Here is a 27998-nt window from a genome sequence, read left to right as displayed (position 1 = left end):
ATCATCGCCCTTTTCCGTAACTTCTCGCGCCTCTTGAACAAGCAGCAGCGGTCGCTCCGGCGCAGCTGAGGACTGGAACGATGATGGCGACCGTCAAAGCGAGTCTTTAACAGGAAAAAATCCGAAGCCAGCTCTACAATGGAAGGACATGTTTTCCCCGACCAAGAGCAGCTGTTGCAGTTTCTGAGGAGGCTCAAGGAGGTTTTCGACGTGTGTGACGAGGATGCTGACGGCTTCATCCGGGTGGAGCACTTGGAGGACCTCGGTCTTCAGTTCGGTCAAGGAGACGAGGTGAGAGGCTGGGGAGGACCGATAACGTTAGCCGCTTCTCCGCCAACGTTTTGACAAGGTTCATTAGTAACAAGTGGCGACTGACACTATGTTTTAAACAGGTGTGCTAGTGGTGACTAATTCCCGAGACATTAGCTAGCTAGTAGCTTTATTTTCTGCTTTGTTGTGCCGCTATATGACTATATGTCATGTTTGCTAACGTTAACGTTACCCCTTCATTCAGTCTGTCAGATGCACTGCTGTGTGTTAGGCTACTGACACTACAAGGCCAGCAGAAGTAACGTTAGGGGCTTTAACAGATACCCCCCAAGCTTATAACTATAGAATATCATTTTTGAATGAACTTGAGGGAAATAACACTGGTAATTACTGTTATTAAAAAGGAATAGCTGTGTATAAATTCCCTAATATTCCTATTACAAACGCCTACCAAACTGGCTTGTTGTACTTTACAGTGTTGAGTCACTTAAATGTTTTTGTCTTTTTCCCAATATGCACCCATTTGGTGATGTATATTGCTCTATCCATTATTGGCCTAATGTATCCTGTGACATCAGACTGTGATCCAGCACATCTACACTGCAGTGTAAATGCAGAACATATTACAGTGACCAAAAACAGTACTGGTACAAAAGAGGTTTTTGGTGTTTGCTGCTCATAATCTCTGGTCATATTATACATTCATACAAGAATAATACCGTTTATATGGTGGTATCTATCACTTTTATGCCCGCTGTTGTATTATGCCATTGTGGGAAATTCTGAAAGTAAATAAACAAGGGTGCTTAATGGCAATATTTGATTTGTATATGATCTTTGCATAATTTGATGTAGTACTCTGACAAACTTTAGGTATTTAATTCACTTGATTAGCTGCAAATAAACATTCCTGTCTGGTTATATTACCAATAAACAGTTTCTTAATTGACTTTCCAGTTGGCTGGGTTGGCTCAGTGGTAGAGCAGGCGCACATGTACTGAGAGGTTTATGCCTCGACGCAGAGGTCCAGGATTCGAATTCCGACATGTGACAATTTCCTGCATGTCTTCCCCCACTCTCTCCCCTTTCTCACGTAGCTGTCCTATCAAAATAAAGGCAGAAAAAGCCCCCAAAAAATAATCTTGAATTGATTTTCCAGAAAATGTACTCTTTCATGATATATATTGATATTAGGGGTGGGGGGAAAAAATCGATACAGCGTAGTATCGCAATATTTTCTATGGCAATACTGTATCGATACACAGACGCCAAGTATCGATCTATTATTATACATGTGTTTGTCCGTTTGATAATCCCATTTTGCAGCAATTAAAAAAGTGAGATGAACAAACCTCTCACATTTATCTTTTTAAAGTTGAAGTTTGCTTTTGGGGACATCATTTGAAATTGGGAAAAATGTTGAAGTTGGAAAAAAAAAGGTAATAAATTGCAATATATCGCAGGATATTGCAATATGTTTAAAATCGCAATAGTATCTTATCGTGAGGGCCTCTGGTGATTCCCACCCCTAATAGATATTGAGATAAAGAAGTTCACAAGAGCGAAGCAGACAGGGGAGTTTTGCAGTTGCGTTTCCACAATTTTAAGAGCGATAGGGAGCCCTGAAGCTGAGTTCTCATTGGCTTGTCATAGTTATATCACACGACCGGTAATTAGGTGAAGAGACTTCAGATATTTCATCATTAGCTGGTCAAACAACAGCCATTGAATCAGAACAACACCGTAATGTACTTGTGGAACCTAACATTGCTGAAAAAGGGGTGCAGTACTTCTTCATTTAGGGCAGTATAGTTCCTAACATTATATAGCTTGTGGCCCTGCATTAAGCAGTATCTCCCGGTGAGCAGCGGTGACCCCTTGTTGCAGGTTACATGTTTCTAAGTGATGAACAGAGTGGTTTATTTGATTAATTTTAGAGGCCTGACGATCTGACTGTTCAGTATTTTCACCAAAGAATAAACAGCCTGTTGTGTAGCAGAATTTAGTGTTTGTTCTTAGTTCCTACCCGGGTCATGATCTTGTCTCATCTGGCAACCCCTTGTGAAGGTCTGGACCCCGGATTTTAAGTGTCTCCAGACACCACATCAGCGTAAGATTTACAAATAATATGTTTACGTAATTTACTATCTAACTGGGACATTTTGTGACCGATTGGTGGAGACTGCTGTGGACAAAAGTACATGCGATACACTGGTAAGAGCAAGTGACGTTTAGCCATGCTTCCAGCTAATTTAAAGACCTTACTCCACAGCGCTGTGGAGTAAGATCTGGCAATGCGAGGCTAGCTCCATAGGGACTCCAGATATCTAAACGTCGGACCTGATGTGCCCTTTTGGGGCTGACTGTACCGGCAGGGGTTCAGTACCATGGAGAGCGCAGTGCCAGTCCCAGGTTCAGCATCAACCAGCAGTGCCACGGCTCTCTCTCTCTCTCTCTCTCTGTCTTGCTCTCTCTCATTTGATCGGTAACCACGATCCTGCAGCTTGCGAGTAATCTATAATATTATCATATTCTGTACCGATCTTCATTAGTTTAAAAGTTCTGGCCGGCTGGTGTGTTTTTGGAGCGATGGCTGGGGAGAGCTGCTTCCAATTTCTCTGCTCAGTTGATCAGTCCCAGTCAATGGAAGCCTTTTTTTGTCATGGAATATAGATACATATGGAGGATTAAATTGTGGATTGTAACTGAAAATGTGTGTGTTTATGCCAACATTGTCTCCTATTTCATTCATTTCAGTATGCTATGAAATTCAACCTGCAGAGATGTGGTTAAAATACGCCATTCGTTACATGAACAAGATAACGCAATTATTTTTTTGGTCAAAGTTACGTTATTGTCATGTGGAGTAGGTCATTAAAAAAAAAAAAACCTGCCTGTTGGTGTGTTTACATCAGCTCTGACAGTGTAAGGGAGTGCATGGCTGTTTGTCAGCCACATCTAAAACATTGGGTGTTGCACCATTTTTGTAGTTCATTGGCTTAAACGTGCAATTATGGTTTCAGATAAGGGATAGACAAGTCTCATTCCCATTGAAGAAGACTACCACCCAGTTCCTCAAGTGCATTGTTACACTCGTTTGGTTTGTACATGTTCGGTCACACCAGGTTATTTGGAGACTGCTGTGTAAAACGTAGGCTTGGTTAAATCCTGGTTGCACTGAGTATCACAGAGAAACGATATCTAACAGTGATTGTAGATTTTTCTTTTAAGCTGTCATGGCGGCTGAGCACCCTGAACACATTACTAAAAATAACTCCGTCGTACTGAGAGGTAGCTACTTCTCCATCTTCCTCCTCCCCTCTCGCAGCTCCCCTCATCGCTGTGTTCTTTGTCACCATGGCGACGAGAGCTTCACCAGGAGTCTGTGAGCAGATTGGTCGGTTATTAAGTAATGGAATGATCCACCTAGCTGCTGAAAACAGCCTATGAGATGGTGCTCACCGCACCAGTCCTGTATTTACATTGGTTGTTATTTAGAAAAACGACGACACATCCGGAAACATCAGTTTCTATGGTGATTAGTTTACTGCAGTGAGCGTCAGATTGCTACACACAGTATGAAATAACATGTTTATTCCACCACGCTGCTGTTCCTGTACTGCATGCCTGCACACATTGGATTATTTACAGTACAAATACAATAGTTACCAAAACACATATCATGCATATTAATCAAATGTTTGTTATTACTGCATTTGTTCAGTATTTGTACTGCGAAAACATTGTTCTTTTGTGTACTAAAACATCACTTGGGTCTTGTTTTGCTAATTTTAGCCCTACGTTTTCTGCTTCTCACATTAAACAGTAATTATTAGGTCATAACATTTTCAGAAGTATGCAACAGTATTGTTTGGATTTTTAAATGTGTTTTAAATGTTTTATGTAATTGGAAACCGACTGCTGCTGGGACCAAATATAACATTTTAGGATGCGACAGACATTTGTCCTCGTTTTCTGACGTTTTGTAGAACAAACAAGAAATAATTGGCACATTAATTGATAATGAAAATAATCGTCAGTTGAAACCCTACATCAAGGGGGACGATGCTTACAGTCAGGGACATTTTGAAGTGGACAGCGTCTCTTAAGTGCTGAAAACTATATTTGAACTTTAGTATGTTGTTCAGTATTGTTAAAAGTGAAGAGAGGTTGTCCTTAACCTTCCTAACCTTACCCCCTAACCCTAACCTCTAATCTTCCTATGACCACAGCTAAAGTGCAGGATGCACATGTGTGGATGCAGACGCATCTAAAATGACTACTAATTTTACTGTATGTTACAAGTACATTGTGGGACATCTCTTAATATTATGACAGGTGATAGGACAATACTTTTCATGCATCATACATCTCTCAATTCAAATACAAATACAGTAGAGATGAAAATAAATACAAATGGAGTTTTCGATGTATATAAGACACTGGTTTCCGCCTGTCTGCAGGCGTTTGATGTCGGCACGGAGCAGTGTTAAGCCCGTGTGACGATGTGACACTGAGCTCTGGGGTGTGTGACTGTGCATGTGAGATAACGCAGCAGACAGCACGCGGCTGTGTAGATACACAGGTTGTTCCACAGTATACACTTTGATCTATTCATCCCGACTCAGAAACCCTCTCCCACCAAAGCTTATTTTAAGACCAGAGCCTGTGTCCGATGGTATGCATTGCAATGTCTGCCTGTCAAAGTCTGAGCCATAATCTTCTGTGTGTCACCGTCGACTTATTTCAACCAAAGGAAATGTCACATCAGCTTTGTGTGAAGAGTAGTTGATGAATGGGCAGAAGGATGTCGTTGAGTACGTTATGACAATATTTTGAATTTTACGTGGGTCAGGTAAATGGCATATCCCGTTTAGCCTTTTTCCGAATATAGCATTTACCGATTAAGACGTTGGTTATACCGGTATTATGGGATTTTAGAAGCATTCTTTAGACATGTACACAGGCTGGCGCATTCGGAATATGCGTCTCAATCAAGGTTTTTATCCCAGTTTGGGACAGTTTACGGCCTCTTGCCTATTTACTGCTTACGGTCAGCTCTGTGCGTTGCTATTGTTGTTGTTCACAAACCAACCAGCCAACAGTTTGCAGAGCTGTGATGTGATTACTCCTAGTGATGCATGCCCAAAAGAAAAGCCCACATTTCTGGTCGGAAGGAGAAACAGCTACTTTTAAACATAATGAAAGACTTTGATATCAACAGGTTTTTGGATATGTGTCTGAACATCGCAACTTAGGACAGAAAAGAATCCTACTTTTACATGGCATGTTTACTGGAATATTAGTGGAATATTCACTTTTATTAGCCATGTAAACAGCTTAGTCAGAATATTTAGTCTTTTTCGGAATAAGGTAAAAAAACTGAAATACTGTGTGCAAGTACACGTGGTCGGTATCAGCAGTGCACTTTCATGAAACTGGAAATCTTTAGTTTAGACGAGCAGTTTTCATGTGACAGCAGTAGACAGTAATCCTTTTTAAAAACTGAAAAGGGCATTAGACTCACAGCTCTGCGGAGCATTTTACTGTCTTTCAGCTCACTGTTTAGTTAAATTTTTTTACGGCCCACACATTCACCATTTCTCACTGTACACTTCCTGCTCAGCAGCAAACAGCAGACAGACACAGTTAGAGATTCGCTGCTGAAAATCGTGGATCATTTGGAGTTGGTGGAGAACAAACCAGAGATAAAAGGAGAGTGAAAATTGAACTTACATTCGTCAGGTGGCCACGTAACACCACACAAAATGAATGCTAATGTTGCTCTGCGTCTGGTGGATGTAGTCTCGCGTTGGCATTTCTTTAAACCAATCACAATCCGTCATGCACGGATCAACGGCGCCTCTGCAAAATAGCCTCGGAAAGGAACATGTTTGGGTGGAACATGTGTACGTTGTAAGGTTGTTTTAGTCGCGCAACGGAAAACTCAGATTGGACAGATAGTCTAGCTAGCTGTCTGGATTTACCCTGCAGAGATCTGAGGAGCAGTTAACCATAGTCCTCATAAGTCCACCGGAGTTTAAAATGCCAACACGAAGGAAGCGGAAGGTAACGGACATCCGGTCGGTATGAAAGAGATCTGGTGGAATTTACGGCGGCACTTGAGCAATCCCTGAAGTGGATATAGACTAGCTGGATGTTTGACCTTATAGGGTCAGTATAGTGTATACAGTACGTCAGTGACCAGAAAATTCAAATACTGTTTTAAAATTGTTGTCAAACTTGAAAAAACTTAAATTGCTGCAGTACCAAAAGCCCCACTTCACAACTGGTATATAGCACCCCATCACTTAAAGTGTCACACTGTGGTTAAGTCATGTTAACTCTTAAATCAGATTATTAGTGTGTATGTGGAACCCGGTGACTGACTCCATTCTCTCTTCTCTCTTTCTGTTCCCCCGTTCATCTTAACCTCCAGCTGTGATGCTTCTCCCTGCTCCTCCTCTCGTTTGACTCTTTAAAACATCCGACGCATGAATGCTTCGTAAGCCAACACTAAAGACAGTCTCCTTTATCACATCTTCATACATTGTGTTTTTCAGTACATCCACATTTGCTCTCTAAAAGAAGAGAAAAGAGTTTCTGTGATGACATTCATGTCGGGTGAGATAATCTGTTATCAGAAATACACAGGGGATATACAGTATATGTTGTCATGACAATGTGACTTTAGTACAGATGCAGAACTACAGTATATTTGCATAATGTTACAATGAGCTGCAGCTCTGACTGTGATGATTTGCATTCAACTTCAGAAAAACTGGAGTCCTCATAAATTTTAATTATTGTTGTATAAAAGATGCGTCTTATGTAAAGACATTTTCAATGGCTGCAGCACCAGCACCCTCCCGCCTACAGAAAATACTAGGGGGTAGGATTTTATTTTTTTTACCAATGATTCTCCTAATTATTTTCTGTTTATGCAGTACCGCCGACAGCGACTATACACAATCATATCTGTTTCCAGCAAAATAGACCGAAAGCAGAAAATGCAGAACATCCATGTTATGTAGTTCTTTACAAATCAAATAAATGTCGGACTGACTGACTGACATGTGATGTGCATTATTTTTAGAAGACAATTAGTTTTTAGAAATGTCTCATGATATATTGTCTCTAGAAGTGTATTATTCAACTTCTGTTTTTTGTTAAAGAAGGAAAAGAAAATCGCATTACTTCTAGAATCGCAATAAATGAAAATCGCAATACAAATCGAATCGGCACCCATGCATCGTGAAAGAAATCGGGACAAAAACATATCGTCCCAGCCCTAGAAAATACAAACTCATGGAAATCTGAATACCAAATAAACAAAATGAAAGACGTGGTGTAATGACGAACCAACAAATTACATCCATAGAGCCATGTCACTAACATGGCTAAAAATGAACAACACATTTAAGAATGATTGGCCTATTTGATATACAGCAGCAGGAAGTTAAAGAGGGTTGTACTCACACGGCTGAAGTTACAGTCTGAGCATAGAGGGCGCAGTATTGTGTCCATATATCCAGATCTCTGAGTGACTTGTGTCTCTTGCAGGTGAAGAAGTTAACCAGGTACCTGGATCCTAACGCTCATGGGAAGATCAACTTTAAAGACTTTTGCCACGGAGTGTTTGCCATTAAAGGTAAGAAATGCACAGTAGGTGTAAATGATGAGTTAGCTCAATACTGCATTTTATCTGCATTTAGAGGTACTAACAGGTGGGTTTTTTGTTACCTTTTGGACAGAGCCAGACTAGCTGTCTCTATTTGTTTCCAGTCTTATATTTTAATTATATATGTATATATATATTGTATTTTAAAAGTGAATAAGCAAACTATTCCCTTAAACTGTCAATATCCAACCTGAAATGTAGCATACTGTGTATGGCTGCACGACATCAGGAAAATAATCTAACTGCTATTATTTTTGACTGATGTTGCGATTGCGATATGATTCAGGATATTGGAGGGAATGATCATTTTGTATCATTATTCTTATTTTCATTGAAAAATATAAAAATTTCAAAAAATGTAAATGATTATAGCGGGATTTTTGTAAGGATCTGTACAAAACATGTTTCCATTAGTCTGTAGGATACAAATTGTAGGCTGGGACATCTCTGCAGCAACACAGAACTTAATTCATAATGGTTTGAAACATATTTAGCCTTTAACAAATATTGCAACTTCCCCCCCCCCCAGTGATTTGAAGATTGCAGTAGTCCATATTGCAATTTCAATAAAATTGCAATTAATTGTGTAGACCTAATACTGTGTTCTAGTTGATTTCTCCCCCTCTTGTTTTTTTTCCTTTCTTCTTTCCATCCCGCCCCCCTCCTGCCAGGTTGTGAGGAGATACTGAAGATGGCTGTGGGTCCTCGCAGCGTTAGCTCCAACCAGCCGTCTGTTACTGACAACGGTTACATTTACCAGGTACAATCTAATGGTGAAGCTTTGAGCCTATTTAATAACTCCAAGTTGGATATGTAGAATAACAGGGTCCTAGTCAATTTTCATGAAGTTGTAGTGCATTTTTAGCATGACCACCTTCAAAGGTGGGGCTAGGCACTGATCATATTCATAGTTGGAGGTGGGGGGGGGGATTACAAAGCACAAGTACTGATGCCTTTTCATCATTGAGAGTGATAGATGATAGACCAGGTGCCCCAGATTGCTTCTCCACCTGTCCCCCTAAACTCCTCGGTAGAGGATGCTGCCCGCCTCTGTGTGGTTCCTCATTCACTGTTTCAGTGTTTATAGTGTTTGTGTGTAGTTCATCAGCTCACCTGGTAGAGCATGCGCCCATATATAGAGGTTTACTCCTCGACGCGGCGGCCGCCGGTTCGACTCCGACCTTCGGTCCTTTGCTCCGTGTCATTCCCCCTCTCTCTCCTCTTTCATGTCTTCATCTGTCATATGAAAATAATGGCCTAAAATGCCCCAAAAAATGATCTTTAAAAGTTAGGTCCTTAGGACACATGCAAATAGGATGAAATTCCCATCTTAGCTCCACCCAACTTCTCCCTGTCTGGGTGTACAGGAATATGGCAGAATGTAAAATAACACAACTCTATACAGGCCAGGCATTGTTTTGGAAAACAATAAACGGTTGGGTTCAGGAAAACAATAACGGGACGTGGGGCAATAACGGGACGCGGGACAACAACGGGACAGTTGGGTTTAGGAAAAGAAGAACGGGATGGTTACGGTTGGGTTTAGGAAACGTGACACGCGGGACATGATCCCCGGTCACCTGGGTAAAAGTCCTGTGTTTGACCCATCCACCACCACAACCAACCTCCCTACGCGGATGTTCGGGCTTTCATACTACTCGCTACCGTAGTCGCTCCTAATGCTACGTCATCTTCTCCTTGACCTTACACTGGCATTGTTTTCCGTGGTGGCCACACGGAAATTTTCACACATTCCGTGCCACCACCACGTAATGCGGTGTTAGCAGTTCGAGATCATTTCACCGAATTCTGTGAGACCAAACTGATCCTTTCAATGTGCACAGTGGGACCCCGTGAAAGCCCCTTTCTGCCAGGAAAAGAAAAAACAAAGTATCCTTTTTGAATGAAGTATTTCTATTATTCCTAACTCTTTATATGTTTTTTTCTGTAGGAAAGTGGGGATTATGAGATAGTTATTAAAAATGATGAGTCAAAAGTTTGATCTCTTTTTTTGGCTTCTATTTCAAAATGTTGCCATTCAGTATTTACTCATTTTTCTTTAATTACTAACATTACATCTATTTTTTTTCTTCTTTTACTGGCATAAATGAGCTTCCATACAACTCTGATTTGGGCAACATGTTTGGACTTCCGCATGGAAAGTAGCATAAATGATAAAAATGATCTGTGAAAATGCTATATATCATACGTTGCTGTGTGTTGCAGTGTATGACTGCCCATTCCCCACTAGGGATGAGCCCAGATGAACAGTTGCTTAGCAACGAGAGAGAGAGAGAGAGAGAGAGAGAGAGAGAGAGAGAGAGAGAGGAGGTGTGGCTTTGTCCCAGCTAAAGCATCCGTGTGAATGAGTGACTGCAGTGATACATGTGTGTGTGAGGGATGCTTGTGTTCACCACACTGAGCCTTCAAGCTTCAGGAATACAGTGGATCTTAGTCCAGCCTCCACGATAAAGGATTGCGTATGTTTCTTTGGATGACACACTCACACACGCAAACACACACGCAAACACACACGGTGTGATTGGAGAGGAGACATGTGGCATGCACATTTAAGTGTGTGTGTGTTGTGAGAGAGAGAGAGAGAGAGTGTGTGTGTGAGAGAGAGAGTAACAAAAAACATTTAGTACATTTCCACACAGAAGCAGGATGGTGCTTACTTTAATGTGCTGCTGGTGTGTGTGTGGATCCACTTTGGATTAAATATTTTGAGCTAGTATAATCGAATGCATGTGCTGGTGTGTTCTTGGCTTTACAGAGGCATAGTCCTGGAAGTCATTTCTGTGTTTGAGTTTATATGAATAATCTGCTAACGTTCCTGTACACTCATGATCCACCAACACAGGTGTTTTCACTTAGTTTGGCTAATTAACTCATCTCAAGGCCTGTGTATGTGTGTGTGCAGACTGAGCTTGATTGGCATCTTCCTCACTCTGCTGTCAGTTATGTTGCACCTGTTGGGGCGGGACATATTCCTATTGGAACTTGCAGCTTGCTGTTGGTCTTTGTGGAATCACACAGGTGTTCTGAGTTATTCTGCTGATTAAAAGACGTCTGCTGAGGGGAAGTTGGATGCGCCTGTGAAATTAACACACGCTGCAATTCTGCACCCTTTGCTTTAGGGAGTAACCCACAACAACACCACTACACAGCGTTGGGATGTTAAAACGTAGATGACAGTTGAACTCCACAAGCCTTAAAAAAAAAGGAATAGAATGGGGGGGGAAAAAAGTGTAATGTCTAATTGTTTGTTTTATGGTGGCATGATGTTGACCTGTAAACAGGCAGTAGAGCACCAAGTATTTTTCAGTGTAAGGTCAGCATTAGAGCACACATCCCTAGAATAACTATATGAAATTCCCCATTTACTCGTTTTCATAAATCCATATCTCCACACACTTCTCTTCATCTCAGACAAAAATGTCTATAATTGATGAATAAGAGCTACTCAGGACTCGGGAGTGCCTCAGAGACCCCTGCGTGTGTGTCCGCACACAAAACACCATCACAGACCAAAGTCTTAATAACGTGTGTGTGTGTGTGTGTGTGTGTGTGTGTGTGTGTGTGTGTGTGTGTGTGTGTGTGTGTGTGTGTGTGAGAGTGACTGTGTGAGACTGGGTGTGTACCCTGCCTGGGCACCTCAGTTGGGTGAAGCCAGACAGCCCCATGCATAATTGATGACACACAGATCTGAGCCATGCTACTTCCCACTCTGTTTCTGATAAAACACAGCAGACCGTCTCCAGGTCAAATGCTAGAAGTCTACTGTAGTATCATAAGGTGGCTGCAAGTTTAATTAAAATCTATTCAAGACATTAAATGTCAGATCAAATGACGTGGTTTTAAACTGCACCTATGGAGCTGCTGCTATAACAGAGGTTGAAGATCATATTTTAAATTACATTTAAAAGGTGTCACATCAGTCTAAGTGTTACTGATGTAGTTACTGGGTTACTGTCTAGTCTCGCATTGCCAGACCTATCTCCACAGCGCTGTGTCAGCGCTGGAGTAAGGTCTGGCTGCACCACACATACATTCTAGGATAAGAGAAAAAAACCATCTGGCTTGTTTGCATAGTCTTGGGTGGCACTAAGCTACTGATGCGGTGACGGTGCCTCTGCAAAACAGTCGCAGGAAGGAACTTGTTTTGGTGGAACATTTGCACTTAGGGAGGCAAGCGTTGGAATGGCTAATTCCCTGCAAAAGAAAACGCCACAAACTATTAAATGAAGTTAACTGTTGACACAATACAGTAACGGGAGTTATTTAAAGTAGCTGGATAGATGGTTAAACGCCATTCGCTCTTAACCAGCGTGCCACCGAATGTAGCCTACTTCGTCCACAGCAATTCCCACCAATTGGCAAAATGTTTGCAGAATGGCTCTCCATCTGTTGTTGCCAATAAATGTTTCTTGTGATCTGTATACTATGGAAAACTGGCCAGCAGCTATTTTTTTTAGTTTGCGTCTTTATCTTACCCTGCATAATAAGCTTTTCCGATAACAGGTGGGCAAACATGGTGAAATGCTCCCATACTTTTTCGTGAAGGTTTAGCCAAAGCTTCGCGCTGTCGTTCCCTCATGTAAGCAGTGTCACGGGCAGCGACTGCACTGTGAGGCGCTGCTTGATGATGTCACCAACTAATTGATGACTAATCGATGACTAAATTTGTTGGCAGCTACTTTGGTCGCAGATTTCCGTCGACTACGTTGATTAATCACTGCACCCCTAGTACAGATTTGTTGACATGCTGATGTTTCAATTTGTTTGTATGTTTAGAACGGTGAGGCCAAGCTGGGCCCTCCTGTTATCATGTGCACGCGGTCCTACCCAGAAAGCAGTGTGTATGGTGAGGGTTGTGGTGCCGACGGCGAGTGTGACATGGACAGCAGCGCTGAAAACTCTTTGGATCCGACACGGCAAGACAGGTCAGTCACAGCAATATCTGGGAGTGGGCCCTTATTGGGGCTACTTAGTGACTCTGTAAGTAATGGCAGTTTGGGGCAGTGCCCCTGTAATATTAAGTCTGGTCTGGACTCACTCCGGCCCCCTGCTAACTAGACTTAATTTCGTCTTTCAAAGGCTGTTTTAAGGATAAAGTGAATATATTTGTATCATATGAAAGTAGTCACAATTAAGGCATCCATTGGTAGAAAATGTGTCATGCCAGCTTGTTGAGAAGAGGGCTGAATGACGCCCCATGGGGGTCCCTTTACCTCTCACCTCAAGATATCCGAATGTAAATAGGTTCTATGGGTATCCAAATATACCCAATGCAGTTTGGGGCAAACATTTTGCAGTTCTAAAGTCATTTCCCCCTATTCTTAAAAAGGTATATTTCAATATTTCTGCCCACTGCAGTCCATAAACTTGGTCTTGGAATTGCATAAATTGGGTAAACTGGAAAGCTAAGACATCTTGTGGATTCAATGAGCCCAATTGTATTCATGTGTCAAGATGGTTAGTCCCCATACCGGGGTATATTTGGTACGCCTAAAATCGCATGTGGCCCCAGCCTGGCCCATCCTTTTGAAATGTTCTAGAATCGCCATTATCTATAAGTGAGTAACAGGAGCGATATGATGAATGAACCGCAAGAGAAGAGGTTACTTTAAGTTTGTTTAGATTTGACTGTGGCATTTTGTTGTTCTTTTCCCCGTTTTTGAATGAACCACCCTTCCTGTACTTCCTGCTATGCAACCCTAGACACCTGATTGGCTCAGCGTCTGCGTCCGTCATCTCCGGGGAGGAGCAGTTTGAAGATTATGGTGAGGGGGAGGATGTGGATTTTACCCCCAGCAGTCCTTGCCCTGAAGATGACTCCCGAACAAATGGCTTCTCAGACCTGGGATCCTCCCTTCCCTCCAGGTTGGTGGTCGAGCTAGAAGCGCACACCCTAAATCGCATCCATTCGTATCTTGAAGCATATTTTTCGAGACGTAAAAGTGTCACTTTTTGGTTTCCTTTTTCTTGACCTGTCCCTGTTCCATACTCCATTCTGATTCTAAGAAAGTTTAAAATATTATCACAGCAGAAAAAAACATTGAACATATGGCAGTGAGGAAGAGAATAGGATATAAAAACACCCTTACAGAGTAAGCCAAGTACTACTTGTGTACAACAGGGGGACGCAGTATGCTTGAAAGGCCTTTTTCATGGAAGACAGGTTGGCAGACTGATCCGATGGCTGCCTCACGTGAATTATATCTAGATTTTCATGTCAAATAATTGAGTAATTTGAGGTTAAACCATAAACGCTGTCATTATGATCACAGATAGTATGTATAGCATTTTAATAGCCTCTGTCATACAGGAGAACCTGCTCTCGTTCACTTGCCACTGAAACAGGTCTGCAACAAGATTACCAGCTCAACCGAGCTCTGTCGATTACGCGCTACGAACAACTATATACGTGTATTCTGACAAAATCACTGACATGTATATTAACAATGAAGCAAAATCTAATATACACCAGACTGGTCATTTATATTTGTGGGGTCAGATCCGTACATTTAAAGAGCCCCAAAGAACACAGAGGCAGCTATTGTACAACATTAACTGCCCAATAATGAATCATCCACCTCAACCTTTTATTCAACCGTATGAATTTGGCATTTGGAAATTCATCTTCCCTTTTTAAAATGCTCCAGAGCCATCAGTGCAACAGATAATTTGCCGAAGCGCTTGCCAAGATAAGTCTGTATTCTCTGGAATGACCACAGACGCTGACTGGCAGGTGCTGGCTTACTATGCCCTTCAAAACAAACAAACAACCTTTCTGCCGTGAAAAGGGCCACTGGATGCCTCTGTTGAATTGTGCCATTGCCATTGATTGATGGTCCGAGCATCTCAAAATGAATTGCAGCGCAAGAAGAAAAAGATCTGGTCACGCTGTGGTTAACGCATTTGTTGCTGCAAACAACTGCATTCAACATCTTTCCTACTTAAATCTGACTAGCATAGTTCCACATGTTACGCCTGTATGTCGATGTGATCTTTGTATTTGCAGTGCTGGGCAGACTCCTCAGAAGATGCGGCAGCTGTATAACAGTGAGCTGCTGGACATCTACTGTTCTCAGTGCTGCAAGAAAGTGAATCTACTCAACGACCTGGAGGCTCGCCTTCGAAACCTCAAGGCCAACAGGTAAAACACACAACACATGAAGACAGGAGCATAAACACAAAGGCTGCACATGAAGACGGGAGCATAAACACAAAGGCTGCACGGGACCAAACAGGGGTGGCTGGCAGATAGACTCGAGCTGCTGCCTCAGCGCCTCCCTGATTTGCTCAAAGCTCAGATACACATAAGCCATCCACCCCAATCCCACCCTCTTATTCATTCTTGGCACCAGACGCTGCACCCACATCAAAGGGTGAGCCTGAGCTGTTGCTATAGCAACCGTATCCCATTCTGATGGGGTGGCTGGTTGCAAGTTTTTGTGTTTCTGTGTGTGAGATGCAAAACAGCAACAAAGAACAGATTGTGAAAAACCCACGGCAGATAAATGAGTGTCTGTCAGTCCCTGCAGGATTTCGCGGCCTTTTTTTTGAGATTTGAGAGCTTTTGTGAAAAAATGGCTATAAATGTTGCGATGTCTTTTGTATAGTTCTTTAAAAATAAAAAGGAAACTTGTTTTGGGGAGAATAAAATTACTCTGGGCTGAGTTTTCCTAGTAACCTTACCAAAAAGGCTCAGGATGCTGCAATTTATATGAAAATGGCTGGTGGATTTAAGACAAAAAAATAATAATTTATTGAATGAATCAATGTGTCAGTGGCTTGTCGATCCTTACATTGTTAGTTCATTTCCTAACCTGGCCTGGAACACACATTCATACGGTTTGATAAAGTACTTAGTGGACTTTAACTTATCATTGCACTTACAATAACGAGCGTAGCTGTCCTCAATTTAGGTGTGTGTGTGTGTGTGTGTCTGTGTGTCGCAGGGGGGGATCCGGGCAGCAGCCCCGCCCGCTGCAGAGAGCCGACAGGATTGAAACAGCAGCAGCTTTCAGCGACTTTAGAGTGAAAAATCGTTACAGCGTACATTAATGTTAAAATGTATACAGGTTGGCAGGACGGTCTGAAATGTTTTGCACAGTCTTTCGCTGTACGTTTTGTTGGTAAATGTGAGATGTTCGAGTCACACACGTCTCGTCTTCACATCAGAAACAAGGAAATGAATGTCAACCTGTTCTCGCTCCCGCTTGGTCAGTGGCTCTCAGAGTCACATACTGACGTAAAGTCTGGCACGTGGGATTGGTTGAAGTCGCGGGAAACTCCGGTTACTGGTCAAACTTGCGGAAAAGTTGCGGTGATCGGTCAAAATTGCGAGTCGCACCAAATTCATGGTGATTGGTTGAATTTGCTTGAATTTGCATGAATTGGCGACGTCGCGAAATCCTGGAGGGACTGGTCTGTGCCAATTTTAATAGGATCAAACAACTCAACTTCAATCTTTGATGCTTGAATTGTGATCAGAGGTAGCAATAACAATAACAGCATAGTAGTTGAAGTTGTAAAATAGCCACAGAACCTCCACGCTTACGTGCACATCAAACGTGTCTTTATGATGAATTATTCTACACAGTTTATTCTGCACTGAAACATAGAAAACAGCTCACACAGCTCCATGGCTCCCACTTCGTGCCCAAGTGGGCCACAGGTGTGCCAAGTAGGGGTGCACGATTCAGAAAATGTCACGATTCAATTCGATATCAATCAATTTAGGCTCAAGATTCGATTAAAAATCAATTTTTTATTTTTTTTTTTATTAAAAAACGATTCTCGATAAAAAAAAAAAAAAATTTTGAAAAAGATTTGCAGTACGATTTTCCCATGTGATTGCAGTAGACATACAATTTAAAAATAAATAAATAAAAAATATGAATAGATTTTTGGAATTCTATTCTATTCGATTTTGAATCGGTAGAGCTTGAATAGCTCTAGTCCCAAGGGAGCCGGGCCACGAAATGACCAACGGTGCGTTTTGCTCCCGACGCACTTGGCAGGGCACACTGTGATCTGTCTTCGCCACTGGCTTCACTAAAATAGAGCCTGCCGTGTCTGCCTGTGCGCACAGAGCAGCAGCTAACCATCAACTTGTGGAGGTAAAGAGATAAAAAAACAAATGCTCAGTGCAGAGAAAGTAGCTACTGACAGCTGCTGAGGACAGACAGGAGGGACTGGATCTGAAACATGAAGCATCATTAATAACATGTTGAATGAAACGCCACACAGTAAGAAGAAATCAGCCCGAACTTTAAGAATTCTTTTCCTTTTTTAGTTTTCAGCAGCAGCTGGGCTTATTACAGGTTTAAAAATCCTCCCATCATATTGTTTATCCTGCTGTCATATTGTTTCCACACAAGTGTTAGCTTTGTCAGCTGTTTATTCTGAACATGAATGTTATGTTCCCACGTAGGTATCCAGGGCAGCGCAAGCTATCAGTTATAAATATACATTTTTCTCTGCTTGAGAAAATAGACGTGTGGCATGAGAGCGTGTGAATAGTGTCAATGCTTGAGAGTTGTCAGCCCTGGTGTGTGTGACGCAGTCTCTCTCTTGTGTTTCAGCCCTAATCGAAAGATTTCCAGCACAGCATTTGGACGGTAAGTGACCTGACCTTCCTACTGACGACCTTTCTTTTTTTTTTTTTAAGTGGAAGTACTGCAGTAAATCTGCATTTGCGTAGAAAGAAGGGGGGCGACCAATCGCTTTTAACAGATCCTAATGATGGGTTCAGCATTTAGCAGGATGCTAAATAAGAGTCCTAAAATGGATGAGCAGTTTCAGAAGCTGGCACAGTCTGTATGCGATTTGTGATCACGTAGAATGGGTAATGGTGTCCTCTGTCTGTGCTGTTGGTTGCTAACGGGTCCTCTCCTCCCTGCAGTCAGCTGTTCCAGGCCAACCACAGTGTGTTTGGGTCCAGTCAGGGCAGCAGCACAGAGGATCTGTTCGCAGACAGCATCGACTCCTGCGACCTCGACATCACAGAGAAAGTACAAACACATACACACGCACGCACGCACACACACACACACACACACACACACACTCAAAAATGCAGGCAGTTTTTGTACATTTTGGATGAAAGCCCGTTAAAATGATTAGCTGTTTGTTTCTGGTTCACCTGCCTGGTAGTAGCAATAGCTGTAGTGGGTAGGATGCCTCTTTGAATTCCTTGGATGCATGGACTCAACAATTCACTATAAACAGTCCCATTCTATTTCAAACTGACGTGATTGCACCACAGAGTTATATACAGAGTAGTATGTTGGCTCAAACTGTGCAGACCATTGGAGTGAACTGAAGTTAGTGTTATGTTGCTGGAGTGCCTTCTAACATGGTGGATGATCCTGCTGGAGTGTCCCATGCAGGCACGCTCCTGCTAAATGACGTCGCGTAGGGAAACTTTACTATTTTATTATTTTAGTATTGTCAGTACAGTTTAGTATTCAGTGCTCCCTGACTGTTTTTAATACTGTTTTTATTCTCAACAAATGTTTTAGCTGTAACCAAGTTAAAAAATGTAAACACATATAAAACTAGAAGGGCACTCACCATGTTTATGCAGTGTGAATTTTTCCCAGTCACGTACTCATTATTCTGATTATTCTGACACCACATGAATGCGGCACAAACGCCCTATCTCGCAGCGTAAACAAAAGTGAAAAAGAATTTGTGTATCCAGTCCGCCCAGGGATTTGGATCTGCCCCAAATGTAAAAATGGCATGGGTTCTACCTTGGCCCATGCTACACCCTTCCACCAAGTTTCATGAAAATTGGGCCAGTCGTTTTTCCATAATCTTGCTGAGAGACAAACTGAAAACATAACCTCCTTGGCGGAGGTAATAGTTGGATATTGCGTGTGTGTGTGTTCAGCTCTTTTTAATCTGGCTCTACAGAGACTGACAAACACTGATGACCTTGTCTCCTCAGCCTTTTGAGGGGGAATGCTGACATGGGTACTGTCATGTTTAAGCCTGCTGAATAAAAGCAGGAGACCAGCTAAAAGCTAACTCAACCTCTTGACCTTTTGTGTGCCTGGAGTTGCAGCTACATGATTTCTTGCTATGAGGAGGTACACTGTACTTAATAAAAGGGCTTAGATATTAGGAATGTCATCTCCACCTGAGGGGGGTGTGTGTGTGTGTGTGTGTGTGTGTGTGTGTGTGTGTGTGTGTGTGTGTGTGTGTGTGTGTGTGTGTGTGTGTGTGTGTGTGTGTGTGTGTGTGTGTGTGTGTGTGTGTGTGTGTGTGTGTGTGTGTGGTTAGGATGTGGAAGTTTAAAGCCTGCTTGTCTTTCTCAGGTCAGTTATCTGGAGAAGAAGGTGACGGAGTTGGAAAGCGACAGTCTGGCCAACGGTGACCTCAAGTCTAAACTCAAACACGAGAATACACAACTTGTTCACAGGTAGGAAAACACAATCACTGCATCCTTTTTATTTATTTATTAAAAAAACAACCACACTATCCCTAAACCATGTGTGCCCGCAGGTGAATTTATCCCATAGATCACATGTGATATTACTCATTCTCATTCAGAGTGTGTCTGATTCTCTGTTTCACAGATGATGGATTCACATGTGCTTTTTTTTTTAGTCTGAGGGTGCTGTATTACGTCTAAGGGTTTGCTCCGTAGGTCTACATAACCTCATCTGGAAATTATAGAATTTTTATCTAACCCAATCTGATGGCAGCATTATTGCCACTATGTTAAACATTGCATATTTTACCTGCATGTGATGATGTTGTTTGTGTTTGCATCTCAGGGTGCATGAGCTGGAGGAGCAGGTGAAGGATGCCGAGGCGAGGGCAGATCAGAGTCTGGAGGAGGAGACCAAGAGGCACCGGGAGGCTTACAGCAAGCTGGACAGGGACAGAAACATGGAGATAGACCTGCTCTGTAACAGGTAAACTCATCAGTAGTCTAAATCCACAACGTTCCACTTCCGGGATTGCTCCGGTGCCGCCGGAAATTCCGCCAGATGTTCTTCTTTTCGGCCAGATGTTCTTCTTTTCGGCCAGATGTCCTTCTTTTTGGCCAGATGTCCATTACCTTCCGCTTTCTTTGTGTTGGCATTTTAAACTCCGGTGGATTCATGAGGACTATGGTTACCTGCTCCTCAGATCTCTGCAGGGTCGTTCCTTCCCGAGGCTATTTTGCAGCGGCACCGCGGCTCCATCCGGCGCCGCCCAAGACGATTGTGTTTGGAAAGGGGCTATTGTTAATGCATCTTTTTGTGTTTTGTGTTATGTTGAGGAGAAGTCTGCAGCTCTATATAGATGTTTTTTTACAGTAAAGAAAAGCTGGAAGCAGCCTCCTGACAGGCTACAAACAAAAAGTGCATGGATTACGTTTTTTTCTCCAATCTGTGTTAGATGGTCTTGCCAGTTTCATAATTTATTCAGTAAACTTGAACCTGTCAAAGACGTAAAGTACTGTAGAGTTTTAGTTCTGTGGGATACTGTACTGACGTGTGTGTGTGTGTGTGTGTGTGTGTGTGTGTGTAGGATACAGCTGTTAGAGGAAGAGAATGGAGAGATGAAGTTAAATGTGTGCAGACTCAAGTCGCAGACTGAGAAACTGGACCAGGTGAGTGGGATTAATCCAAAGGACTATTCTGTTTATTACAACCCAGAGACTTCATTTAATTATGTCCAAGAGAAAAGGAATGTGAACAGTGGAAGTATTCAGGAACAGCCGTCACAGTTTACAGACCGACTCGTTTTAGCAATGTGGTCTTCCCAAATCTCAGCAATGACTTTGGTGACCACAGTGTTATCATAATTAGGGATGAACCGATCTGACTTTCAGTCCTGATACCGATACCTGGGATTTGGTATGGGCTGATACTGAGTACCAGTGTTTAATAAAAAGCGGCAATGTAAGACTATTAAAATAATAAATCATGCACTAGCAACTTGGTAAAAAAAAAATCTTCAAAATAAACAGGAATTACAACAAAGGAAGAATCACTACAGACCCATCACACCCTGGACCCAACCTGTTTGAGCTTCTCCCCTCTGGTAGGCGCTACAGAACACTGTTCGCCAAAACAACCAGACACAAGAACAGTTTCTTCCCACAGACTGCCACTATGATGACCACTTAACACCAGTCCATAGTGTCAAGACCAATCCCTGTGCAATAACCCTGTAACACCAAGCGTCCACCTCTCAGTAAATGATTAATGTTCGGGGTGGCAGAAGCTCAGTCCGTAGGGATTTGGGTTGGGAACCGGAGGGTTGCTGGTTCAAGTCCCCGTACGGACCGAATTATGGAGCGTGGACTGGTAGCTGGAGAGATGTCAGTTCACCTCCTGGGCACTGCCAAGGTGCCCTTGAGCAAGGCACCGAACCCCCCCCCCCAACAGCTTAGGGGCGCCTGTTCAGCATTCACAGCCCCCTCACTCTGACATCTCTCCATTTGTGCATGAATAGGACCTGAGCATATGTGTATTTCAGGCCTGTGTGAAGTATGTAATAACAACAGAGTGTAAATTGTAATTTCCCATTAATAAAAAGTATAAATTATTATTTATTTTTTATTATATTTTATAGTGTTAAACACATAATTTAAACATGTACATATATGTCAAATATACACCGTACAGTATATACTGTCATTCATAACTCTTAATAAATTCCAGCACAATTTGCACTTTTGCATTGCCCTATTGTCTTACTGTTTACAGTCCCCATAGAGCTGTTTACATGTGTATGTATGTATGTGTATGCATGTGTATATGTATATATACACTTTTTTTTTTTTTTTATCTACAAACTTGCATCTGTACATAGTAGTCCTATGTTTATGTTTACCTTGTTCAGCTTCATGGTCCTTGTTTTTAGCCGTATGTCTATTTCTGTGTACTTTGAGAGCAACAAAAAGCCTGAGTCACATTCCTTGAATGTGTTCACACTTTTGGCCATTCTCTCTCTCTGTTTCAAATTGGTCATATGGGAATTAAAATTCCAGTATATAATGTGTATATAGTATATAAACATAGATCCAGCTATTTGATTCAATCGGCCCGATATTACACATCAGCATTGGATCACTGCATCCCTAGTTATAACTAATATAAATATTACTACAAAAGTAAGACTCAAATTGTAATAAAGCAGAATTATTCTTTAACCTTTTTAAAAAGTGAATTTGCTTTCTATCTGAACAATGGCTTCCTGCCCTCTTTCCTGTGCAGGAGAAGCAGAGGATGACAGACAAGCTGGAGGACACCGGTCTGAGGCTGAAAGATGAGATGGACCTCTACAGGAAGATAATGGACAAGCTCTGGCATAACCGCCATGAGTTTCAGAAGGAAAAGGAGGCCATGCAGGAGGTGAGGCACTCTGACTCTACGTAACAGAAAGGTGCCATGGAAAGTGTAAAGCCGTTCCATTAAATGGCATCTTTTCTGTGCAGTTGATTGACGATCTGCGCCGGGAGCTGGAGTATCTGCAGATGTTTAAGCTGGAGATGGAGCATCCAGGACAGGGCAAGGGCCTGTCGGAGTACAACACCAGGACCAGAGAGATCGAGATGGAACATGAAGTCAAGAGACTGAAACAGGTTTACACACACAGCACACACTCACCATCACTTGTTCTCCTACGCTTTTATGATTCACCATTCTCTACATTCATTCTCAAGTGGTTTAGGTTAAGTCCACACAAAGAGTGCATAACAAACATGGAACATATAGACAATAGACTTGAGATTAAACCTGTTAGAGCCTGACCAATATATTGGAAAGGATATTATATTTAATATACTGTATATTATATTATCACGGATTATAACTTTATTTATTTAGCACCTTTTCAGAATGAGAGTTTACAAAGACACACACACACACACACACACACACAGATTAGCTTTACCTGTGGTAGAAAACGGCAGGCGAGCAGAATCACTTGATGACCGACCGGCGTGGAGAAATGTGCTTCTGGTGCCAGGCGGCTGCTCGCCCGTCTCTGGAAATATGGTGGCGTTTGTAGAGCTTCTGCCCCGATGTAAACCCGCCGTTACTGTGTCTAACAAACGAGTGTGCATCTTTTCCTAACATGTACAACTTTTGAACAGGCATTGTGAATCCAGTTTTTATTAGTGAATAGAAAAGGCATTTTTGGATCTCAGTTCTACGCTTGCAGATCTGCATGTTACACACACACACACAGTTTTGAGACAAACTTAAGATAAGAAGATGTGAAAATTATATTTTACATACAGCAATAGCCTGTCTTTGGACAGAGCCAGGGCGGCTAGCTGTTTCCCCCCGGCTCCAGTCTTTGTGCTAAGCTACCCAGCTGCTGGCTGTAGCTTTCTATTTAACAGACATAAGAAGGTAGCGACCTTCCTATCTAAATCTCAGCAAGAAAGTAAATAAGAGTATTTACTATTTCTTTAAGCCTAAGTTCCACTACACAAATTCAGTTACTAAGCGTTTTGTGTCACGCTGATAAAAGTTTGAAATTGCGTTCAAGCGTGTTTGTGCATTACGGAAGCAGTGGGTATTTAATATAAGGAAGTACGAGTCAAGAGTTTGACCCACAATCCCCCTCTAAAAGGAACTGTTCTCTTTTTGCTTCCTCAGGAGAACTACAAGCTGCGGGATCAGAACGACGACCTGAACGCTCAAATTCTCAGTCTGAGTTTGTACGAGGCGAAGAACCTGTTTGCCTGTCATACCAAGGCCCAGTGCCTGGCGGCGGAGATTGACAACGCCTCCAGGGATGAGGTTAGTGTGCCGCTGGTGGATGGGTGTAGTAGTAATAATAATAATAATAATAATAATAAAAATAATAATAATAATAACTTTATTTATATAGCACCTTCAAAAACAGAGTTTACAAAGTGCTTTTACAGACCAAGCAAGGCAAAAGAGGTCAATAAAGCAACAGACGGCTAAACAGTGGGGCCCAAATGTTGGCAAGACAAATGCTGACCAATGTAATGCTGATGTTTGTCAGGACTGCTCTACTAATGCATTTCTCCGTCTCGCTCAGCTGGTCGACGCTTTGAAGGAGCAGGAGGAGATCAACCTGCGTCTGAGGCAGTACATGGACAAAATCATTCTGGCCATCCTCGACCATAACCCCTCCATCCTGGAGATCAAGAGTTAAACGCCACACACACACACACACACACACACACACACACACACACACCCTTGTATTACTGTAGTTGTGGGGATCTTCCATTAACTGACTATTAGCCCCTACCTTAAAGTTATAATCCTTGTGATTTTAGTCCTGGTTGATTTGGCGACGCGCGTGGTTTCTGGAGGGTAACGGAGGACAGAAATGCAACAGAAGAGCAGCGGGTGTATTCGTTCACAGTGCAGCCACATAAACCTGTGTTGTTTTCTCAGACATGATTACCACGTCTTGTTTTGTAGACGCATTTTTGCTGTGTGATCGCAGTTGGAGCTAGCCTGCGTTTTGTGACTTCTGAAAGTGAACTAGCAGCAACAGGAAATGTCGGGTTAGCATTAGCGGTAACACTGGATTACATGCTGCATCCTCTCCTGTCAATCCCTTGTATGTGTGTGAAGGCAATTTGAATCCAGCAAGGGAATGGTGGACTCCGCCACTAACAAGAGAGAGAGAGAGAGATACTGTAATTGCTGAAAAAATGCTGACCATGAATGGTATCAAAAACAGGGTTTGGTTTAATGAAAATCTCAGGATTATAACTTTAAAGGATTATAACTTTAAACTAGAGCCCAAATTCTGAATGTGCTAAATGTTCTCACTACTTGTGACTTGTGACTGAAACTGTTGCTAACAAATGTAGTTGCACGCACGCACGCACGCACGCACGCACGCACGCACACACACACACACACACACACACACACACACACACACACACACACACACACACACACACACAGTGGATGACCTTCATATCCACTCGAACCAAATGCTTATTTATGACTCGGATCAGTCAATCAGTGTAGAACTGCTGTGCCATGTTTAATCTGTCTACCAACATTTTATAACTCTATATTTAAAACTACTGAAATGTGGGGATTGGTAAATATTTGGGAGTACATAAAAACATATTTTGGTATTTCATGTAGACGCAGTACTAATTGTTCTACAGTTACTGATTATAGATGGGCTGTCTCTCACTGGGGGGGGCTCAGACTGAAACAGAGGCTGGATTTAAGGAGTGTAGGACATACAACAATTGGCGGCATAAAGGACCATACCAGTGTTTTGCATGTTTTCTACAAACCATTTGCCAAAGCAGTCCATAGTGTTTCGAATTTTGATTGTTTTTACCGTCTACCAGGTAACCTTCATCTCAGGTGGTATGAAAATCAATTTGTGGAGACTTGAAATAAGCTTGAGTTCAGTTTTCATCTGAACTTCATGTTTGATATATCGTTCATCATAATATTGAGTGGCAGTGCTGAGCAGACCCTGCCAGTATCTGCCATTGTAAATGCAAGTTGACTTTCATACAGTATGGGAATGAATGGAAACCAGTGGAAGCATCAAAGGAGGATCACTTAGCGGAATAGTTCCAAATTTGGGGAATTACGCGCATTTACTGTCTTTCCGAGAGTGAGATAAGAAGATTGACATCCGTCTAATGTCTGTGTGTTCAGTACATGGTTAGCTTAGACTAAAAAAGCAGGGAAACAGCTAGCCTGGTTATGTCAAAAGTTTGGATCTCTAAATAACCGGTTGTATGTAGTTTGTTTAAACAAAAGTTTGTCGTTTGTAGAGGGAGTTATGATTTGGAAGTATTGTTGACGAATAGATGTTGAACTATTAAAAAAAAAAAAAATATCTGTAAAATGGTCAAAATGAATGTTAAGTATTTGTGTAAATGTAGTAATTGGCTACAAAATGCATAAACACTGGCATGGGCCTTTTTAGGTGACATCGCTTCTAACCCTTTAATTTGGCTGTCTGAACACAACCGAATGTCTACATGATTAATATATGCTGTATACCACATCCAATCAGTCAGTAACTATGTCATGGAGCCTTTGAGGAACAATTCCGTGCTGTGTTCCTGAAGACTACTCATCATAAAGGTATTTAAAGGTGCTAAGAGCCAATATTACGTGCCAAATCTTAACATGTCACTGTTTTTTGTTTTTTTATGGACAGAAATAGTGGTAGGGCCTCATACTTATTATACAGAGTTGGATGGCTCACTTACATCTCTCATACAAATGTAAAAAAGTATTGTGTCCCTATGAAATGCCAACAACTAGAGCTGAACTAGACAAATCCCCTTTTAAAGGTACTCTGTGGAGATCAGGAGAGCAAGTATGTCCCTGTTGGTTTTGTCTGCGGTAGCTTTCACATGGCTATGTCGATAGGCAGTCGGTGGTGGTAATGCACCATCTAACGTAGGACACAAAGGCAGTGAAGAAAGCTAGCAATTGAAAAGAAATGGAAAGAAAATGCACTCCGGTTTTGTTCGACCTCAAGAATGCACAATGTGTTTTGGTGAGTAACACTAAACCGAAAGCTCCACAGGCCACCTTTAATACAGTTGTTCTTTGCGGTTCCTTAGCTTATTACAAACAGTAGTTACTGATCTATTAATTAGGATTATTTTTTTTTTAGAAATGTTCTATTAATACTGTATAATTGGCAGTGTTCCAAGGAAAATGTACCTACTAACTATAAGCAACCTACTGATTTAAAACGGGGAAACTCAAGTCGATTCTATGCTGCCTTCAGTGTCTTTGTGAACGAGGGGAACCACTTTATTCTACCTATGTTGTAAATGAATCTCACTTCAAATGATTTCACCTATATATTTCACTTAAATATCATTTCACACATGCTTCTTACACGCACAGAGTGACCTGGATAAAATGGTATTCCACAGGTGTGTCCCAGTGAGGAGAGCAGTAGCTGTGTAGTGAGCACTATACAGCATTAGGTTACAAATGAAAGTTTTGCTCCATTGCACAAATTGTTCACCTAGTGATAATTTCATCGTTTATTTGCTTGTTCTTTCACAGGTTTTGTGCATTTGCATACGAGGTATGAAAATAATTATTTAAAGCTATGATTTTGTCCATTGTTGCCATAGTGAGTGAGCTTTTTTTTTTTTTATATTGACATTTTTACTTTAAGACGCAGTATTTGTGATTTCATACATTGTAAATGTTGTACAGAATCTAGTTACTATTATTGTGCTAGTCATTTCGCTTATTAAAAAAAGTCTCTTAGAGTTTTGACACAATAACAAAATATGTGTTGTAGATTATAACAAAGTCAATAATATATAGCACACTTAAAGGTGTCATAGCCAATGTATTTAACTGGAATATTAATAAACCTGATGAAAAAATGTTATAGTCTGTCATGTCTCACATGTGTTCACTTTGATTTCTTTCACTTGTGTATTGCACATGGAATTCTGGTGACCACGTTATACAAGATGTATAAATAAAATGCATTGGCTTTGGCTTGACAAAGTCGGCCCTGGGTTTTTTGTTATTTGCCCTGGCAGCTCTGCCTATTCTTTACTGTTGAACATGACAGTGGATGATGGTTGTCTGATGCTTACGCTGCTTTTTCACCTATCTAGTATGTTGCTAGTTTTGGAGTAACACAACACTTTTATGTCCTAAATATCAGTGGATACAGCCCCTTGTTGCATCCAGAAGTTCCAAAGTAACTTAATGTTTAAAATATAAACATCTGTACATGAATTGACAATGATTATCGAAAGGTGTTACAGTCTGGAAGGATTAAGTACATGTATTTGAAATGTCACAGAGCCATTTAATGGATAAAAGGAGACTGAAGTGGTAGACTAACATGTATTTTGCATTGTGTGGCATTTCTGGTGTCATAGTCTTATATTCCACAGATGTACTGCACTCACTGCTAGGTTCCACTAAGGCACCAAATGTAGTAGCCATAGTCAATTTTGACAAATTAGCAATAAGGCCCTAAATACACTTTTCATTTCAAGATTTTGCATATCCACATAAAATCCAGATGACATTTAAGACACTTAGCCACATAT

At 41.6% G+C, this 27998-nt stretch overlaps 1 protein-coding gene and 1 long non-coding RNA gene across 4 annotated transcripts; one reads left to right on the top strand and one right to left on the bottom strand.

The window, feature by feature from the left end:
- The first annotated feature begins 8 nt into the window (after positions 1-8).
- On the top strand, positions 9-27441 carry rab11fip4a (RAB11 family interacting protein 4 (class II) a). 3 transcript variants are annotated; one of them, XR_004896713.1, is made up of 16 exons: positions 9-291; positions 7834-7921; positions 8623-8711; positions 12749-12897; positions 13676-13837; positions 14979-15113; positions 17548-17583; positions 17868-17976; positions 19288-19391; positions 19750-19890; positions 20492-20573; positions 22186-22323; positions 22407-22553; positions 23578-23721; positions 23990-26846; positions 26881-27441. XR_004896713.1 is itself a non-coding variant. In XM_031318042.2 (15 exons), exons 1-15 carry the CDS (start codon positions 139-141, stop codon positions 24104-24106), a joined length of 1794 nt encoding a protein of 597 aa, XP_031173902.1. In that variant the 5' UTR covers positions 9-138; the 3' UTR covers positions 24107-27441. The 3 variants fall into 3 exon arrangements, 2 of the variants coding, with proteins under 2 accessions (XP_031173902.1, XP_031173907.1); XM_031318042.2 differs by having other exon boundaries at positions 23990-27441; XM_031318047.2 differs by lacking the exons at positions 9-291; positions 7834-7921; positions 8623-8711 and adding an exon at positions 10284-10431 and having other exon boundaries at positions 23990-27441.
- LOC116063341 lies at positions 8029-27998 on the bottom strand. Its single transcript, XR_004108246.2, has 3 exons — positions 27784-27998; positions 11654-11659; positions 8029-8039 (listed from the first exon to the last, which is right to left on the bottom strand). It is a non-coding gene; the product is annotated as an uncharacterized LOC116063341 (long non-coding RNA).

This window comes from Sander lucioperca, chromosome 2 (assembly GCF_008315115.2).
Source record: "Sander lucioperca isolate FBNREF2018 chromosome 2, SLUC_FBN_1.2, whole genome shotgun sequence".
Lineage (NCBI taxonomy): Eukaryota > Metazoa > Chordata > Actinopteri > Perciformes > Percidae > Sander > Sander lucioperca.
This window is presented reverse-complemented; position numbering and strand designations above follow the sequence as displayed.

Bases quoted from the DNA above. Each gene is read 5' to 3' on its own strand.
- rab11fip4a (XM_031318042.2), top strand. From the start codon at position 139: ATGGAAGGACATGTTTTCCCCGACCAAGAGCAGCTGTTGCAGTTTCTG. The intron at 17,977-19,287 runs GTACAAACACAT...TGTCTTTCTCAG, and splicing joins ACCTCGACATCACAGAGAAA to GTCAGTTATCTGGAGAAGAA. The intron at 22,554-23,577 runs GTTTACACACAC...TTGCTTCCTCAG, and splicing joins AAGTCAAGAGACTGAAACAG to GAGAACTACAAGCTGCGGGA.